Source organism: Metopolophium dirhodum, chromosome 1 (genome assembly GCF_019925205.1).
Source record: "Metopolophium dirhodum isolate CAU chromosome 1, ASM1992520v1, whole genome shotgun sequence".
Lineage (NCBI taxonomy): Eukaryota > Metazoa > Arthropoda > Insecta > Hemiptera > Aphididae > Metopolophium > Metopolophium dirhodum.
The window spans coordinates 98111498-98130311 of record NC_083560.1 but is presented as its reverse complement, the minus strand read 5'-3'; the positions used below and the strand labels follow the sequence as shown (position 1 = coordinate 98130311).

The 18814-nt window shown below is 29.3% G+C and overlaps 1 protein-coding gene and 1 pseudogene across 1 annotated transcript; both read right to left on the bottom strand.

Annotated features, from left to right (window-relative positions):
* Positions 1 to 6672: 6672 nt before the first annotated feature.
* Positions 6673 to 8005, bottom strand: LOC132937276 (zinc finger MYM-type protein 1-like). Its single transcript, XM_061004115.1, has one exon. It carries the CDS (start codon positions 7975 to 7977, stop codon positions 6826 to 6828), a length of 1152 nt encoding a protein of 383 aa, XP_060860098.1. The 5' UTR covers positions 7978 to 8005; the 3' UTR covers positions 6673 to 6825.
* Positions 8006 to 12789: 4784 nt separating this feature from the next.
* Positions 12790 to 17823, bottom strand: LOC132947897 (uncharacterized; annotated as a pseudogene).
* Positions 17824 to 18814: the final 991 nt, after the last annotated feature.

Here is an 18814-nt window from a genome sequence, read left to right as displayed (position 1 = left end):
CGTCGTAGTTCGTCAGTGAGTTCCCAAGTTACTTTTTGATAAATCAAAATTTTCACTCAGCGGAAACCCCACACCTGACACCAAAAGTTACGTATGTAGTACTCTCGTACTACACTTGTACACTTAATTTATTTAATGACGAAGTCCGACGTCTAGTTGTTGGGCCTGGTTGCAGAAATAATATGAATAAAAGGTTTACACGAATAAAACTAGTAATGTAGTTATTATATTATATATATTAAACAATAAGTTTACAAGTAAAATTTGTAGACAGAGGCTCGTGCCTGAAAACTATGTGCAGTTAAGGTAAGGTAAAATAATTCTAACTTAGTGACTACTTAGTTGCTATATTTATATCAATGTATGCCCGTGGCGTGATCTCTAAAGAGCCACGGGATTGGCTTATAGAAATGTACATGCTTAGAAGTGTTTTACGTAATAAAAATAATTTAATTTAGCTGTTTCCATAAATATGGAATTTGCAATAATAGGATCAATGACAACAGGTCAAAAAGTACAAAGTACAAGGATTTACTCTGCGTCTTGGAAATGTTACCTATTTATACATAATTAAAGTAAGCCGTGTATTTACGTAATACGGTTTAGTAAATATTTCACTTTGACGTTTTTGTGACATTTTATAACGAACTACGAAGGCAAGACAATAATCATACGTGTAACAACGACAAAAGTAAACTAAACCAAATCATACAATATTTTAACCTATTACTAATAATAAATTGTTCATTTCAGATAAGATATTTGACACTGGCTGCAAGTTATGTCATTTTACGTCAATCTAATAGGTGATAAGATAAGACGTATATTATAGCGGCATTCATGGTTGACTTATAAATATAAAGTATAATATAATTAAATATTAAGTATCAAAACAAATTCAGAACCTGAATTTTTCGTAAATCGTGATTATAAATTTAAGTCACGGTTATATTCTTACACATCTTATGGGCCAAGGGGGGGCCTAGGCCCCTCTGCCCCCCCTTAAATCCGCCACTGCGGTTTACTACACATCCTTGAGTTTTTATTAGTAATAAAAACTGATTATTGGCAATGTGCATTTTGGATAAATGTCACCCGTCTTGATTCTTAGAATTGACGAAAGTAGAAACAACAAGTGTGGCTAACTGTTGTTGATTGCTTAAATGTAAATTTGTAGTATAATAAAATAATATCAAATCTGTGATATAATATATATTATAAGTAATATATTTATTATAATATAGTAAAACGGCCGATCCGTTTACTACATTAGTTATAAATTTATTAAAATAATAGCAAATTAGCATCAACACTTACTTTCACGAATAGGACATCCTTGTACTACAAAATTAGTAATATGATTTTTACTCATAATGAAATCATTAAATAACTTTAATCTAAGATTATTTCTATCCATTTTTAAATAACTTTTCAGCTTTTTGAATGACAGTAGGAATTTATAAACTTAATTGAAAAGTAATTATAAACTTATTTATATATTAAATATTTATTAAATATTATTTAACGTGATTTAAAAACGTTACTTAATTTTACGATAAGCGCGGGAAACAATTCATATTAAATATGTGATAAGAAAATACATTTTAAAAGTGGGGGCAAACCGATCTAAACGAGCGAATTTCTGAATAAATCGGTTTAAAAACGGTTAGGTTACACCTGATTATAAACCTGGATCATTTCATTAAACTATTTAAGTGAACCGGTTTGGTTTAGCGAATTTCTAAATACAATTGTACTCGTATCTACAATATTTGTGGCTGGTGACGCGTTGGCATACGGTAAATTTGGCATGTGTACGATATGTGGACGGACGGGTAAAAAATGTCAGAATAATACAGTAATTTGAACATTTCTTATAAAAAAATTACGTTTTATGATATAATATCTATTTGTTTATTTTGTAATCTAACTATAAAAATGTGGAATGAAAATCTTTATATAGGGTAAACTCTGGAAATTACTTATCATATCTTATTGATTTTTTTTAAACAAAAGAGTATATTACGGAGAAGGTTTCTATGAAAGAAAATTTTAGGAAAATCCATTGGAAAAGTAGGAAATCTGGATGTCAAAAAATACAATAGTGGCGCCATCTGTCCAGAAAAAAATAAACTAAATAATAAAAAAATTAGTTTAATGTTGTTTTTTAAAGCAGACACTTAATTAAACTACTAGGTACCTATCAATGACATTTGTTCTTTTATATATTACTTTTTTATTTTGGGTGCCTATCAGAATATCAAACCTAATATAAATTATATTGATTTATATTAACTAATATAATTAATAAGTTAATTGTACAATTTTTACTTTAAAATGAACTTATTACTTACTGCTATAGCAGTAATATTTGAAAGTGCTGCCCGAAATCAATTATCAATATTACTGATGTAGCTGTAATATTAGCCTACTGTCCATCAATATGTAATAACATATAATTTGAAAACGTTAATATAAAATCAAATCAAGTGTTCTTCATAAATCATAAATGTATTATTTTTTTATTTTTACATAGAAAATGTGATTGGTATCGAAACATTTCCATGCTTAACACCTGATATAATTAAAGAATTGATTCTCATGGTTAAGCATAGAGCTAGATTTATTTCGAACTTAGAACAGTGTAAAACAATAATTCAACTAATACCAAACATGAATACAGACATGGCATATACTGGGATATTTTATATAAACATATGAATTATTTTTGGCTATATCATAATTCGAAGATTATCATAACATGAAAACTCGTATCCGGCCGGTTTATCGAATTTATCATAACTATCGTTTTTGGTTTATTATTAGTACAGGTTATATATGTATTTTACGTGCGTCAATCATTAGTAGATAACCAAAACGCAACGGGCTTATCTAAACGACGTCCTCGTGTTTTACTTGTCAGTTTATTTCGGCTCTCTACCGCACACACATCGTTATAGATACGTACGTACAAATATATTAGGTAACATATACAGCTCAAAAAAATACCTGGATAGACTCTAAATTATTTCTTAATTCGTTTGAAAATGATTTCATAAAAAATGTAAAAAAAATGGCGTCAAGATCATCACAAGACGGGTAAAGTGTTACTCCTACTAGACAATGCACCCACTCACCTATCCGCCGAAGCATTAAATTTAATTGATCCAGATTATAAAGTCATGTTTTTTCCACCAAACGTAACGTCTTTTATTCAACCCATGGATCAGGGAGTAATCCAAAAATTCAAAAGAATGTACCGAAAATAAATGTTGAGGAGACTTTTATTAAATGAAGGCACTGAATTGTTAAATTTGAAACACTGCTGTTACATGGCAGCAGATGCCTGGGATAATTTGACTGAGGAAAATTTACGAAATGCTTGGAAGAAATTGTGGGTTGCTTCAATGGAGTTAGAAGCCGAAGAAGAAACTGATCTAAATAATCGGTTATAGCCCATTCGGCTCCCGATTTTCCTAAACGGCTCCCGTTTTCAAAAAGGTCAATTCCCAAACGACTCCTGTCAAAAAAGGTTTTACGAACAGGTCAATACCCAAACGGCTCCCATCGAAAAAGTTTTACTATCAAGTAAAATCCGGGTAGTCATCCTGTTTTTTTACAACACAAATTCCTTCCCACTTCATACAGACTTAGGACTGTCTCTAAAGAGGTGTGGTTAAAAATGTGTTGTTGTTTTTTAAGGTTAAATTATAAAAATTATATTCTGTGAATTAAATGTAAAAAAGTTTTGAAAAATAGACAAAAATGTATAAATAAAAATATAAAAAAAAATGTATGTATAAAAATATAAAAAAAAATTATAGAATAGGTAAATTTTTGATACACAATTTTTCTATAAAATCTATGGTAGTTATTTTATTTGATGAAAATTCTCGGATAATGTTTTCAATGAGCTCCTGTTTTTTTGTTGGTTTTGGTGTATTTACACCACTTCGAGCTTTAATTTGTGTTTCGGATTGTATTTCGGTTAGTATGTCAATAACCTTAAAATTATTAGGATGAGCAGAATTGAATTCATTGTTGAATCTGCTGTGGAACGATTCACAGCCATTTGTGGTCAAAGCAAGGGAAGATGAACATTCAGCCCACATTTCAGGAGGAAAACGTCTATCTGACATCATATAATTTTCAAAAATATAGTCGAACACTTTGTCCACTTTATCGTCTATCGGTTTGATAGCCATTAAATCATCTGTAAAACAGTTCAATACTTCTGGCGGTGGTAGGTAAGGAAGGCCAAATAAATATTTTAGAGATTTTCCTATTTCAGAATCTTTGTTTCTAAATTCTGATGCAAGTCCAACTGACTGAATCTTCCGCCACCAACTTTGACCTAAATGGAATCTACATCCCTTTATTTTTACCGATGGCCACGTTTTTCGTATTGCAAAATGAATAGCCTCTTCAAAATCTGCGAAAACAACTTGTGGGTCAATGTAATCACTCAATGCTGAAAAAGCTTTTCCGTAGGTAACCGAGGTTTTATTAGGCAAAAAACAGTAAATCAGGGGAAGATAGTATCCGTTATATAAAACATGGATGGTAAACATTTGGTAAAAAAATTTTGAACAACACTTAAACGTGCCATCAACATAAATACTACGGCTATTCTTGAGATTGTTCAAGTTGGTGTTACATGTAAGAATAACAATATTTGATGCTGTATCATTATGAAATAAAAAATTCTCGCCTGTCAAAGTCTTAATACCAATTTTATCTAAAGCATCCTGCGCTTCCTCTGTCGATTTAGGTAATTTTGGTAGTAATTTTGAAAGTGCATAACATACTATACTGTCTTACGAATAGCATTGACATCTTGTGTGGTCAAAACATGTAAATCATTAGGTACAAGTTCACTTCGGAGAAGTTTCGCGGGCCTTTCGTGCAAATTTTCTTGCGCTTTACGCTTTAAGCTATTGCTAATCTCCCTCCTCCTTAAAACACTGACATCTAATTGCTCGTGGTTATGGTCCAGATGTTCATCGTACCTTTCACCAATACTGTTTTGCTTAAAATAAACCTTACAGCTACGTATTGTACATTTCAAACGTTCCGCGTCGTCAGCGAGTTTTTTGTGAAAAGAAAACCAAAAATGTTCTATAAATTTTTTTCACGGATTTCACTTGACATCTCGGAACATACACACAATAACGGCGGCGGATATCGTGAACAGACTGAAGTTCAAACAAACTGCACAAGCTGACACGATTGTGTGTCATATCCATTATCTTATATCGCATAATCGGTCGATATTTCCAATTAGCCTTGAACACATATGCTATAGATTAGATATCGATGATATACGAGTCATATATACACGACGAAATAATACACACAAGCTTTGGCGATTATGATAGACGTAGCATATAACTATTTATACTTTATAAGAATTTTCCACTTTGCCCGTAACATATAATTAATTTCGGTATACAAAAACTGTATACAGTTACAAAATATAAAAAAAATATAAAAATAATGTAAAATCGTGTGTCTTAAAATGATTCCGTGCACTTTTTTCGACGGGAGCTGTTTGGTAATTTACTTGTTCATAAAACCTTTTTCGACGGGATCCGTTTGGGTATTGACCTGTTCGTAAAACCTTTTTTGACGAGAGCCGTTTGGGAATAATAAACAATAGACGGGAGCCGTTTGGGTATTGACGAAATAATCTTGATGATTTTGTTGATTTATTTAATGAAATTCCAGGATTTAATGATTGTAATTATGATGACGCTGTTGATTGGTTAGCAACTGATGTAAATGATCTAGGATATCAAATATTAAATAGCGATGAAATAATTTCTTCGTTGCAAAATGGAGAAAGTGACGACAGCGGATATACGTCAATTCATCGTAGCTAAATTCATCGCGCGTCAAATGATCGTGGTCAATTCATCGCATGTCAATTTGTCATGGTCGCAATTAATCGCACGTCAATTTATCACCAAATTTTATTATACATTTATAATATTTTAATATTTAACTTATCACAAAAAATCACAAAAACATTAATCACAATAAATATTGTTTGTCGTTTATATAATATACATTATTTACAAAATTTACAATTGCAATTGAAAATTATGAGCTATTCCTTGTAAATAGTCGTCGATAGATCTATTTTCAAAATCATAGCATATTTGCTTTAGACGTTGAGCTTTATCTTGATACTTTTTTTTTACTGGTGGACATTCTCCAGCTATATATTGTTCGATTTTTATTTTATTCGTGTTTTCCTCTTTTTTCAATGCTTATATAAATTTCCATATACTTGGGTGATTTAAAATCGATATAAAACAATTGTGCCATCCTTCAACAGCATTATTTGTTCTTGGCAAATCTTCAGAAACCAACGAATAGCAGTTCCAAATCGAAATTTTAAAAGTAGGCGATCGCCAGTGGCGTGGCGTGGAGTCAACAGTGGTGTAAGCAATCACCAAAAATTATACCCACCTATACCTTAATTTTTTTTTTTTTACCACCACTCAAAAGCAGCTTCAGTTTAAAATACTGATTTTACCTTGCTATAATTAAATAGTTGCATACTTACAAATTTTACCTCTAAAAATGTGTCTCAACAACTTTTGGTTATAATATAACAAAATTAACAAAAACATATATATTTTTAATACATTAGCTATTTATTTTTAAATATATTTTAATAACAAACGAAACAATTTTTTTAAGTTATACATTCTAATGTAGGGATAATAGTGTTAATAAATAATAAAAATAATAATAATAACAGTCCTGTTTTTTTTCTTAAATCTAATTTTTAGTTCCAAATTCTATTAGTTTACAAGTTCACTTATAAGACAACTCTATCCTTCTATTTTGTTTTATAAAGTCTTTAATTACATCATTATGAAAATTAGGTTCACACTTTGTAGTCATTAAAACTTCTTTTTCTATGGAAAGTAAAGATAAATTTGAAAGTCTATTTTGAGTTTGATTATTTCTTAAATAAGTTTTTATCCTTTTTAAAGCGGAAAAAGATCTTTCAGCAGAAGCACTTGTTGCAGGAATGGTTAAAATTAATGCACATAATTTAGTAACTTGAGGTAGAACAGTTGTTAAATCTGTTTCCCTCAAATATTCTAAAAGTTTATAAATATGTGTTTGATGAAACTGATCAGATGAATATATAATTGACAATTCACTCTTTAGCTTTGGAAATTCAAAATACTGACCATATGTTTGTTTAAGTGAACTAAATTTATCCTGAGGAAAATTATCTTTGTAATGGGAAAATTTTTCAAAATCAAGTAACCCCATAAATTTTAAGTTATATACTTCAGAAAATCGTTCATCAATTTTAACTAAAATAGTATCTATTATTTCATAAAATAAACGTTTATAGTTAATTTTTCTATCTTCTGATACTTGAACCATTCGACACCTTTTATTTCTGGATGGGATTATTTTATTTTTTTCTAAGTCATTTACTTCATTCCAAACTAAATTAAATTTCTGCCTATACTCATTTAATTGTTTCTTAAATTCATTTATTTTTTGAGTACAATATGAAATATCAAACACTTTTTTTTGTAATACATCAAAAAGGTACCTAGCTAAAGGAAGTATTTTTCCAAAAATGATTAAATTAAAATTAAAATCAAAATCTTCTAATGTCAAACAAAAGCCTCTAGCACATATAATTGATTCGCCATCCCATTTGTCAGCGTTTTCTACAATAGACTGCATTAATTGATTAATTTCTTTTTTATGTTCAACCATAATATTAATTAATCTACTATTATAATTCCACCTTGTTGGTGCAATAGTTGGAAACCGTTTTTTAACAATTAAATCTAACTCATTTATTCTTTTTGTACTATTAGAGAAAAAAACCGCAAACCCGTTTAGATTTGTAAAAAATATTTTACATTCCTTAATATGAGACACTGACTGCTTAAGAACTAAATCAAGTTTATGTGCATAGCAATGAATATACATTGCATTTTTATATTTCTGTTTTATCAAAGTCTGCAAACCATTATGAGAACCAGACATAACAGCAGCTCCATCATATGTCTGAGCAACTAATTTGTTCTCATCACATATATACTCTGGAAGTATTAAAACGGGAATTTTTACGCAAAATCTGTTTTCGAGAAATTAGATTTTGGTTTTTGGTGTAACTCTAAAACAAATAACCGTAGGGACATGAAATTTTGACTGAATGTTTATATTAGCATTTTCTATACACCATAAAATTTACAAAATATTTTGACTCTTTTTGAGCTGTTTACGGCCATTGTCAGTTTTCAATTTTTTTAGTTTTTTTTTCTATAAATATCAATAAAATTTTACCTGTTGAGTAAAAAAGCTTGACAAATTAATAGAAGGCTCTTAGATTATTGTTTCAAAGGCAGATGAAAAAAATTAAAAATCCTTAGTCACAGTTTTTATTTATAAGCATTTAAAGTTCAAATCTTGACAAAATACGGAAAAATCACGAAAAATAGGAAATTATTTTGATGAGAATTCATAAAAATTTTCTTTTTAAATCTAAGATTTGAAAATGTAATATAAGATTACTCATAAGTTTGTCTACCTTTATCAAAAAAAAATGTCTAGAAGAAACTTAAATTCAATTTTTATGAGCGTCTGCAATTTATATTTTTACAACATTTGATATTTACTCGATTTCTCATGTAACAATTTTCTTATTTTATTGTAATTAAAAAACGAATGACTGTAGATACTTGAAAATTTCACTGAATGTTTATATTAGCATTTTCTATACATCATACAATTTTGAAAATATTTTGACTCTTTTTGGGCTGTTTACGGACATTCTCAGTTTTTAATTTTTTTAGTTTTTTTTCTATAAATATCAATAAATTTTTATTTGTTGGGTAAAAAAGCGTGAAAATTTAATATAATGCTCCTGATATATCGTTCTAATAGCAGTTGAAAAATATTAAAAATATATAGGCACAATTTTTTTTTATAAGCTTTTAAAGTCCAAATTTTGACAAAATTTATCAAATTTAAAATTTAATATTTATTTTGTAGTTAAAAATTTATAAAATGTTTAACTTTTATGGCTAAAGATTGAAAATTTAAAACAAGGCTCCACGTAAATAGGTTATATATAAATTACTTTATTCACAATAATATCATCAAATATACTTGGTAAAATCATAGGCTGACTGACCGTTTTCACTCAGAATCGTTTTTCTTATACAATGATATTTTATCATTGAATTCAAATTTAACACCATCCATTACAGTGACCCACTTGTAACCTACTGTACAGCAGAGCGACATCCACTTATCCACCTTTTTGTTATTTACAGGTAATGAAGAATCTTCAGACATTGCTGCTGTTTGAAGTCTTCCTTTCCTAATTGCGTCGGCCATTTCTAGAGGAAAAAAATCAAATACTCAATAGTAAGCTCCAAAACTTGAAGTAAGAGGATTCATTACACATGTCAAAAGCAACGCTGAAGTGCAGGAAACAATAGTCAATAACACGTAGAAGAGAAAAATTTATCGGTTTGGGTGATACTTTACAACCATTCATTATAATAGTTGGTCCTACTCTAAACAATATTTTAAACTATTTTGTTATTATCAATGATACATTTTATCAATTAAATTCCATAATTGATTCAGAAGACTGTTTCTTCAAAATAATAATAACTTTCAATGCAGAATATCCAGTTGAGTGCGAAGTGATTTGGCACTTTATTCAAAAAGGCTTATTTAAATTAGAAACTCAAAAACTTTACAAAAACTTTACAGCTGTTAATGGCTTATTTCTGATATTGGAATAATGTAATAATATTGTAGTTATTATTTATTATTTAAAATGTATATTTCAATATAATTCACATCTTTATTTGTTAATAAGTTAATTGAACAATATTAAATAATCTTTTTACTTTATTATACAAAAATGCCTAAGTGTTTTTTATGTAAAAAAGATTTAGATAACATCAAGTCTTTTTAAACATTTTGATATTCAACACTTCAATCATGAATTAAATTTTTATCAATAAAGCAAAATGTACAAGATCGTTTTATTGAAAAAAATATTTTCGTAAACATTTAGCAAAACACTCAATTGATGATTTCATACAGCCTTCTATTCAGGGCTTGAAATTGAAATACAATTTTTTGATTTTAGTTTTAATTTTGATTATCGATATTAAAAATAATATATCGATTTTGTGGTTTTATGATTTTTTTATTGATGCAGAATATCGATTTAATTATATAATGATTTCGATTTTAAATATAATTTTCTTTTTTTTCGATTTTAGTTTATATTTTAAAATTTAAATATCACATTTACACTATAATCATTTTGACATTAATGAAATATTTTCAATTTTTGAACTATAACTATACATTAATCTATTACTTTTACATTTCAATTAATGTTAAACTCTGTTTAGATTTTAAATTCTGATATTGATTTAACCATATCATCTAAACTTCTGTGGCAATCATAGGCATATAAATTTATATTATATGTCTATGGTCGCAATCATTTAAATAACAATGTCCAAGGGCTAACGTTTAGCTATTGTCAAGACTTTTTGATAACAAAACACTAAAGATCCACCCAAGGTAACATAATAATTATTAAACCAATATAAATTATTGTACTTTTTGAAAATTTTCAATTTCTTATAGAAAGATTTTTAAATAAAATAATAATAAAGATACACAATATGAACATCCCAATCTTATTTATTATTGTTAAATAATAATAAATAATATATACATTTATAAGATGTAAATATATTTTTATTAAACTTCTTAATAAATACTTAAATCAATTACAAAATGAGGAAGCTTTTACTTTTTATACTTTATAAAAATTTATTTCACGAATTTTGTGTTTGAACGTATAATCATTATAGCATCTAATAAGTTGGCTGATAAGGATGTACGTAGATCTGACAATATAAACTTTATTCCACTAAAACTTCGTTCGACACTAACCTGAAAAAATTGCACATTAAAATACAAAGTACCTATTATTATTATAGTATATACCTCAGTGGCTGTCGCAGGGGCGTATTTAGATATTTTTTTTTTGGGGGGGGGGGGGGGGCTGTGGTATTTTCTCCAACTAAAATTCCCTAATTCAGCCTATTAAGAATAAGAGTTAGAAAATTAGTACACAATTTTAATTTTTGTCATGATTTTTAATGTTTTCAAAAAATTAATAATGAAATAATATATAATAATAATAATAATAATACGATATTAATATAACAAATCAAATCAAATTTAAATTTCTTTCTTTGCCACTGTTAGCAAATTTATCTAATAAAATGTCATCTGGTATGTCAATGTCTCTATGAATAGCTAAAAGGGCAAGTCCCACTAGTCTAGATTCTGAAGTTATATTTCTTAAATACGTTTTGAGTCTTCTCAACGTCGAAAAGCTACGCTCAGCTGTAGCGGTGGGCACTGGTATTATAGCTAGTATTTTTAGTAATTCATACATGTTTGGATACATTAAATTATCACAGACGTCGTATATATCAGACAACAAAATATTTATCTATAATAGCGACTATAATATAACAGCCGGCCGTCGTCGTCACAACTTCTCGGAAATATTTTTAGCTCATACGGGCTTGTAATGATCGTATAATTATTGTACGGTGATTGAAACGCGACAACGCGTGTATAATATCAGTAAATCAAATAAAATTACGATAATGCAGCAGCACCGCACGTCATTAAGTACCGAACTCAAAGATATAATCGTTACGATCAAAATCGTCATTGACACATTATGGCCCGATGCACACGTGCGTTTTTCGCAGCTGCGGTGCCGCTGCGGCGCCGCAGTTGTTGAATACACACCATTGCGTTTTTGATGCGGTAACCGCACGTCATCCAGTCGCCCGAGACGGCCTTCAGCATGGAACACTTTAGTTAGTTTTTAGTTGCCATTCAGTTACCAACTATGGAGGTTTATTACAAAAAAAAGGCAATTTTAGCTTACTTGGTGCACAAAAAATATGTACGGACGTATGATAGACGTTACTGGGTGCACCCATTTACAGATTCTAGATTATTAAGAGGTGAATTTTATACTACATTTAGTGATATAAGAGAAAATCCAGAAAAGTTTTTTACTTATTTTCGAATGAGTGTTCGCTCCTTTGACGAACTAGCAACAAAAATATCTCCAAAGCTAATCTCTCAAGACACGTGCATGAGACTCTCTATACCACCACTAGAAATGATTGCAGTAACTTTGAGGTAAGTTAATTCTATTGTTATTATTTATTTGCGTAAGTAAGTACTGAATGTATATATAATATAATATATTATATAAAAGGTATAAACGTGAAAAACATATTTATTTACTTTTTAAAAATATGGGGTTTAACATTACAAAATATAGGTACACGTAGGAAAAGTATAAGTAATGTACCAAATAAAATAATATTACTTTGTTAAATATTTTTAATTGATGTCAAGACTATCTTCTTCACTAATACTGTAATTGTTTCCAATTGATATACATGGAGATGTAGGATTGGAATCCATCCCATAGTTATTTGATTGTGGAAGTGGAGCAGAATATGTGCCAGGTTGAGTGTATCTTGGCGGGCTTTGTTGCATGTTATTTGATTGAGGAAGTGGAGCAGAATATGGACTAGGTTGAGTATATCTTGGCGGGCTTTGTTGCATGTTATTTGATTGAGGAAGTGGAGCAGAATATGGACCAGGTTGAGTATATCTTGGGGGCCGTTGTTGCATGCAATTGGGAGTTTGATGTTGGTATTATGCAATTTGAGGAGAGTAGTTTGATAACTGTGATGTTTGATTAGCATATAAATAATCCTGATTAATTCGTGGATAACCATAGTTTTGTGGCGGTAAAGTTGCAGCCCTCATCCGTTTTATAATATTTAGTACCTCACAGCGGAATTCTATTTTCTGGTCTTCTGTTAAATTTGCAATGGATGGCAATATGCTGTCGAAAAAAGACCTGTCCGGATTTGGTTCTGGAGCTGGTGTTGTAATAATTTGACTAGGAATAGGAGTGTTTAAATAATCTATTAAAGATGACTCTAAGTCGTGTTTGCGTTTTTTTGATGAACTGCTTTGTGTGTATGAGGGAGGTGTTTCAGCTTCTTCGTTAGATTGGTTTGCTAATAATTCTGTATCCTCCTGTTCGTCGTTCCCATCAAAACTACCCTGTGTATTGGTTATGGCCCCGGCTGTTAGTAAAAAAGATAGCTGACGATCATAAATGTAACGTCTACCTAAGTTGGAACCCTGTCCTGACGTCGTTTTGTTTTTTTTTTTTACTTTTAGTGTAATTGTCTTTTATGTTTCTCCACTTTTTGATAAGTTTTTCACCTAAGAAAAAATAAATTTATATAATTTGTGGAAGTATACAAGTGCAAGTTGAAAAAGGTGTGTAAGTGGATGTCACTCTGCTGTATAGTATGTTACAAATGGGTCACTGTGTAATGGATGGTATTAAATTGGAATTCAATGATATAATATGTATTCACAATTATAGAAAAAAACCTAAAATCATTGGAAAATGAAAATTCCGTAAACAGCTCAAGATAAATCAAAATATTTTAAAAATGTTATGGTGTATAGAAAATGCTAATATAAACATTCAGTCGAAATTTCATGTATATACGGTCATTTCTTTTAGAGTTATACCAAAAACCAAAATCAATTTTGTCGAAAATCGGGTTTGCGTAAAAATTCCCATTTTCCGTTAATTTTTCATTTGTGTTTCTCGATTCTTTCGAAAATTACCGGGAAATTTTAGATTCTGAGTGAAGCGATGAATGTATTGATTTTACAATGATGTGTGTTTTTTTTTTTTTTTATATTTTTTTTATTTTTTTTTGTGTCTGTCATCACCTTTTAGGACAGTAAAAGTGCTTGGATTTTCTTCAATAGTAACTTTTATGATAGGAAAGTGAATCTAGTTGGTACTTTGGGGGGTGAAAAGTAAAAATTTCCCAGTAGTTTTCACAAGCGACGTGAAAAACGAAAGAAAAATTAAGGAAAAACGGGAATTTTTACGCAAAATCTGTTTTCGAGAAAATCGATTTTGGTTTTTGGTGCTATTCTAAAACAAATGACCGTAGGTGCATGAAATTTTGACTGAATGTTTATATTAGCATTTTCTATACACCATAACATTTACAAAATATTTTGACTCTTTTTGAGCTGTTTACGGGCATTTTCAGTTTTCAATTTTTTTAGTTTTTTTTCTATAAATATCAATAAAGTTTTATTTGTTGGGCCAAAAAGCGTATAATATATTGTTACAATAGCAGTTGGAAAATGTTAAAAATACAAAGGTACAATTTTTTTTTATAAGCATTTAAAGTTTGAATTTTGACAACATTTATCAAATTTAAAATTTAATAATTATTTTGTAGTTAAAAATTTGTAAAAGATTCAACTTTTATAGCTAAGGATTGAAAATTGAAAACAAGGTTCCACGTAAATAGATTATATATAAATTACTTTATTCACAATAATATCATCAAATATACTTGGTAATATCATAGGCTGGCTGACCGTTTTCGCTCAGAATCGTTTTTCTTATACAATGATATTATATCATTGAATTCAAATTTAACACCATCCATTACAGTGACACACTTGTCACATACTGTACAGCAGAGCGACATATACATACCCACCTTTTTTACTTTTGACCCCCCAAAGTACCAACTAGATTCACTTACCTATCAGAAAAGGTACTATTGAAGAACATCGAAGCATTTTTACTGTCCTAAAAAGTGATAACAGACACAAAAAAAAATAAATAAAAAAATAATAATAATAAAAAACACACATCATTGTAAAATCAATACATTCTTTCGCTTCACTCAGAATCTAAAAATATATGAGTATAATTATATGAGTCGTAATTTCATTACAGGTACTTGGGAAGTGGCTGTGATCAGATAGATTTACATTTAACTTATAGGATAGGACACTCAACTATTGGAAAAATTTTGAGAAGAGTTTGCGGTGTTATATGGGAAGTATTACGATCTGAAACATTTCCTGAGCTGAAGGAAGAACAATGGAGAGATATAGCTGATGGGTTTCAAAATCACAGTCAGTTTCCCAATTGCTTAGGGGCAATCGATGGCAAACACGTTAGAATTCGTAAACCGAAGATGAGTGGGTCACTTTTTTATAATTATAAAAATTATTTTTCAATTGTTTTGCTCGGCATCGTAGATGTAAACTACAAGTTTATTTATATTGACGTTGGCGCTTTCGGTAAAGAATCTGATAGTACGATTTTTGAAAAGACAAATTTTTATAAGGCACTTGAAAATAATACACTGAACATTCCAAAAAGCCGACCCCTTCCAGGTACTAATATAAATATGCCTTACACATTTATTGGTGATGAAGCTTTTTCCCTTTCGTCGAACATCATGAGACCTTACAGTAGAAAAGTATTGTCTCATAAGAAAAGGGTTTTTAATTACAGACTTTCCAGAGCTAGGAGGCATGTTGAAAGTGGGTTTGGTATAATGTCAAATAAATGGAAAATATTTCATAAGCCCATAAATGCTAACTTGGATTTAGCCATTCAAGTGGTAAAAACATGTTGTTCACTGCATAACTATGTTAGAGTAAGAGATGGAATCAACATACAAGATGTCATGAGTGTTACAGGATTTGTTGACGCAGAACAAGATGGAGGAACAACAAGTACAACTAACCAGTATATTCAAACGAGAAATAAGTTGGCTGATTATTTTGTTTCGGATGTTGGCAGTGTTCATTGGCAAAATAATTACATTTAAGAACTTTTTTTTTAATGTTATTTAAATTAAAAAATAATAATTTATACTATATTTAAATTTGGTTGAATTTAGGTATTGTCATAATATTTTAGGGAGTTTAAATTTACATGTACAATTGTTTTTATAAAATATTTGTTACTTTTTTTTAATATAATATAATATAATATAAAATATGATGGGTAAGAGAAATATACAAAAAAAAATTATAAATTATAATATAATAGTTGCTAATTGTATAGTTCACCTAAGGATTTACTTAATTTGTCAACCCAATCAGAAATGTATGTCTTACGCCGATACTCACAAATGGCGCTGTAATGCGCCTGTACTGGCTATCAACAGTCGGCTGGCCCTTACGGGCACAGTACTGGCTAAAATTGTATCCAGTACTGCACTAATACTGCAAAACTAGTACTGGCAGCCAGTGTTAACTCAATCAAAGTTTCGACAGTTTTTCATACTTATCAAATAGCTATCAATTGACAATATTATCATAGTATTTAGCAAGCCTGGGCATTAACGAGTTAAAATGTTAAAGTTAAGTTAAAAAGTTAATTTTATCTTAACTTTTTAACTTAACTAGTTACTTTTGGATATTCATTAACTTAACTATTAACTTATTAAATTTACTTTTTAATTAACGTGAAATCAACGAGTTGATTTTCATTTTACAGAATAAGTTAAGTTAATTTTTAAAAATTTTATATTTTTCCAATCACTCTGTACTCTAAAGAAACACCCTGTTTTATATTATTATTAAATAAATAAATTATATCAAGTAACAATACAAATATAGACATAATAATATAGTCCCATTATGACTATATGGCATTATGATTTATGGGTATATTATTGTTATTGATAACCAAAGTCGCCATTTCGGGAAAAAAATATAAATCCAAAAAATAAACCAAGCCTAAAAATAAACAAAAACCAATTATCGATATTATGATTTTGTGTGATGTGGTCCTGAAATTGTATCAGTGTTCAGTTGTGAATTTTTGGTTATACACGAACGACACAAACAGTATGCAGTATGCACGTTTATAATTTATTAAAATATAATATACTATATAAAATATAATAACTATATCTATATGACTAAAATGTGTATGCTGAAATAATAAAATATTATATAATTATCCAACTATTTCAACTTATTTATAATCTTTTTCTTTAAATTATATGTTATATTTTAGTATTTTACTAAGTATGTAATACCTAGTACCTATCTATTTAATAAAATATTTAGTGATTATTTATTAAACACAGTAATATTCCATTTCAAACCCACACACACAAATAGTATCTGTTTTCAAGGCTTGATTAAATAATATTAATTCATTATTTTTATAGGTATTTATTTACTACTTATTATATATAGGTAAGGTAACTACTGTTCTTTTTTTTAGAAATGAAAATTTCAATGAAGTTCAATAATATACTGTATAGAGTATAAACATTTTTTCTAGTCACAGTCCAAAAATTAGTTTTGGGTTTCAGGGTTTGTAAGAAATAAAATATGCGTAAAAAAAAATTAACTTAATAAAAAATGTAAAAAAAAATGTGTATTAACTTTTAACTTAACTGAGTTAACCTAAAATTAAATTAACTTTTAACTTTTAACTTATTGTTATTGGTACATATTAACTTAACTTAACTGAGTTAAAAAAAATCATTAACTTGCCCAGCCTTGGTATTTAGAATACTTTATAAATTTGTAACTACAAAATAATAGGTGCATTTTCGAGATTTTGACGAATTTTAATAATATTGCGAATACTTACATATATCATTTCTTTCTTTGTCGTCCTTTTCATCAAACGATGGAAAAAAATTCTGACAGATGCTTATCCAAGCACTTCTTTTTTTGGTCCTATCGTGATAATTTTCATCAGCGATGTTCCAAATTTCTTTATGCCTTTTGACTTCACCGATCAACAACTCGATGTCAACATCGTCAATTTCGGACATCTTGCGTGGAAAAATCGGGCGTGTGCACGAGTCGATATACAACAATGTACTACTGAACCGGATTTGCGTGCGCGGTGCCGTTGCGGCGACGTTGTTATCTGCGGCAGACACCGAACGCAGCGGTGACGCAGCGGCGCCGCAAGACGTGTGCACGCACGTATTGATCACATATTAATTACGCCGTATTTGCGGCGCCGCAGCGGCAAAAAACGCACGTGTGCATCGGGCCTATAATATGAATAACTTGTTCGTTGTTAATAATAATTCTTTATAAAATTATATTGAACTTTTACGATGTTACATCTAGTAGCACATAATAAGTAGACTTAATAAACAATTCCTAGATTTCGGGGGGGGGGGGGGGCTGAAGCCCCCTCAGACACCCCCATAAATACGCCCCTAGGTATGGCAAGAACAATATTTGCTAGCTTATAAAGATCAGACTTCTCATGTATTTGGGATTCCCAGAATGCAAGTATGTTTGTCTTATAATGTAGACGCTCAACATTTTTAAAATTATGCAAACTAACAAATATATATCATGATATTTGTGTCACTACAATTACTTGAAACAGATGATTGTGATGACAAAAACAATTCAAACCCATCATCAGTGGTTTCTGTAGTATTATAAGGAGAATCAACATTAATATTGGCTGAAAAAAATTAATACCGTTATTTATATTTATTTTTTACAACTACAAATAAATTATATTTTATTTTTACCGATTGTTTTAAATTTTCTGCTGTATGCTTGTCAAATAATTCTACCATTGCTAATGTTTTCAAAGTAATTTCCCCATTTTTAATGTATTGAATATTTATACCCAAAATTGAACGATTGTGACGTTTAACTGAGTCGATCTTTAAACTTATTAGTTGCTTTTTAATGTCATTTTTAATACATGAAATTATCACATTTGATGCATTCAAAATGTCATTTTTAATATTTTGAGAGTTAATAGTAAATACTAAAATTTTAAACAAACTGTTCACATCAAAAATCTTATTAATTTATTATA

Excerpts from the sequence above, each read along its gene's own strand:
- LOC132937276 (XM_061004115.1), bottom strand. The coding sequence starts at position 7,977 with ATGTATATTCATTGCTATGCACATAAACTTGATTTAGTTCTTAAGCAG.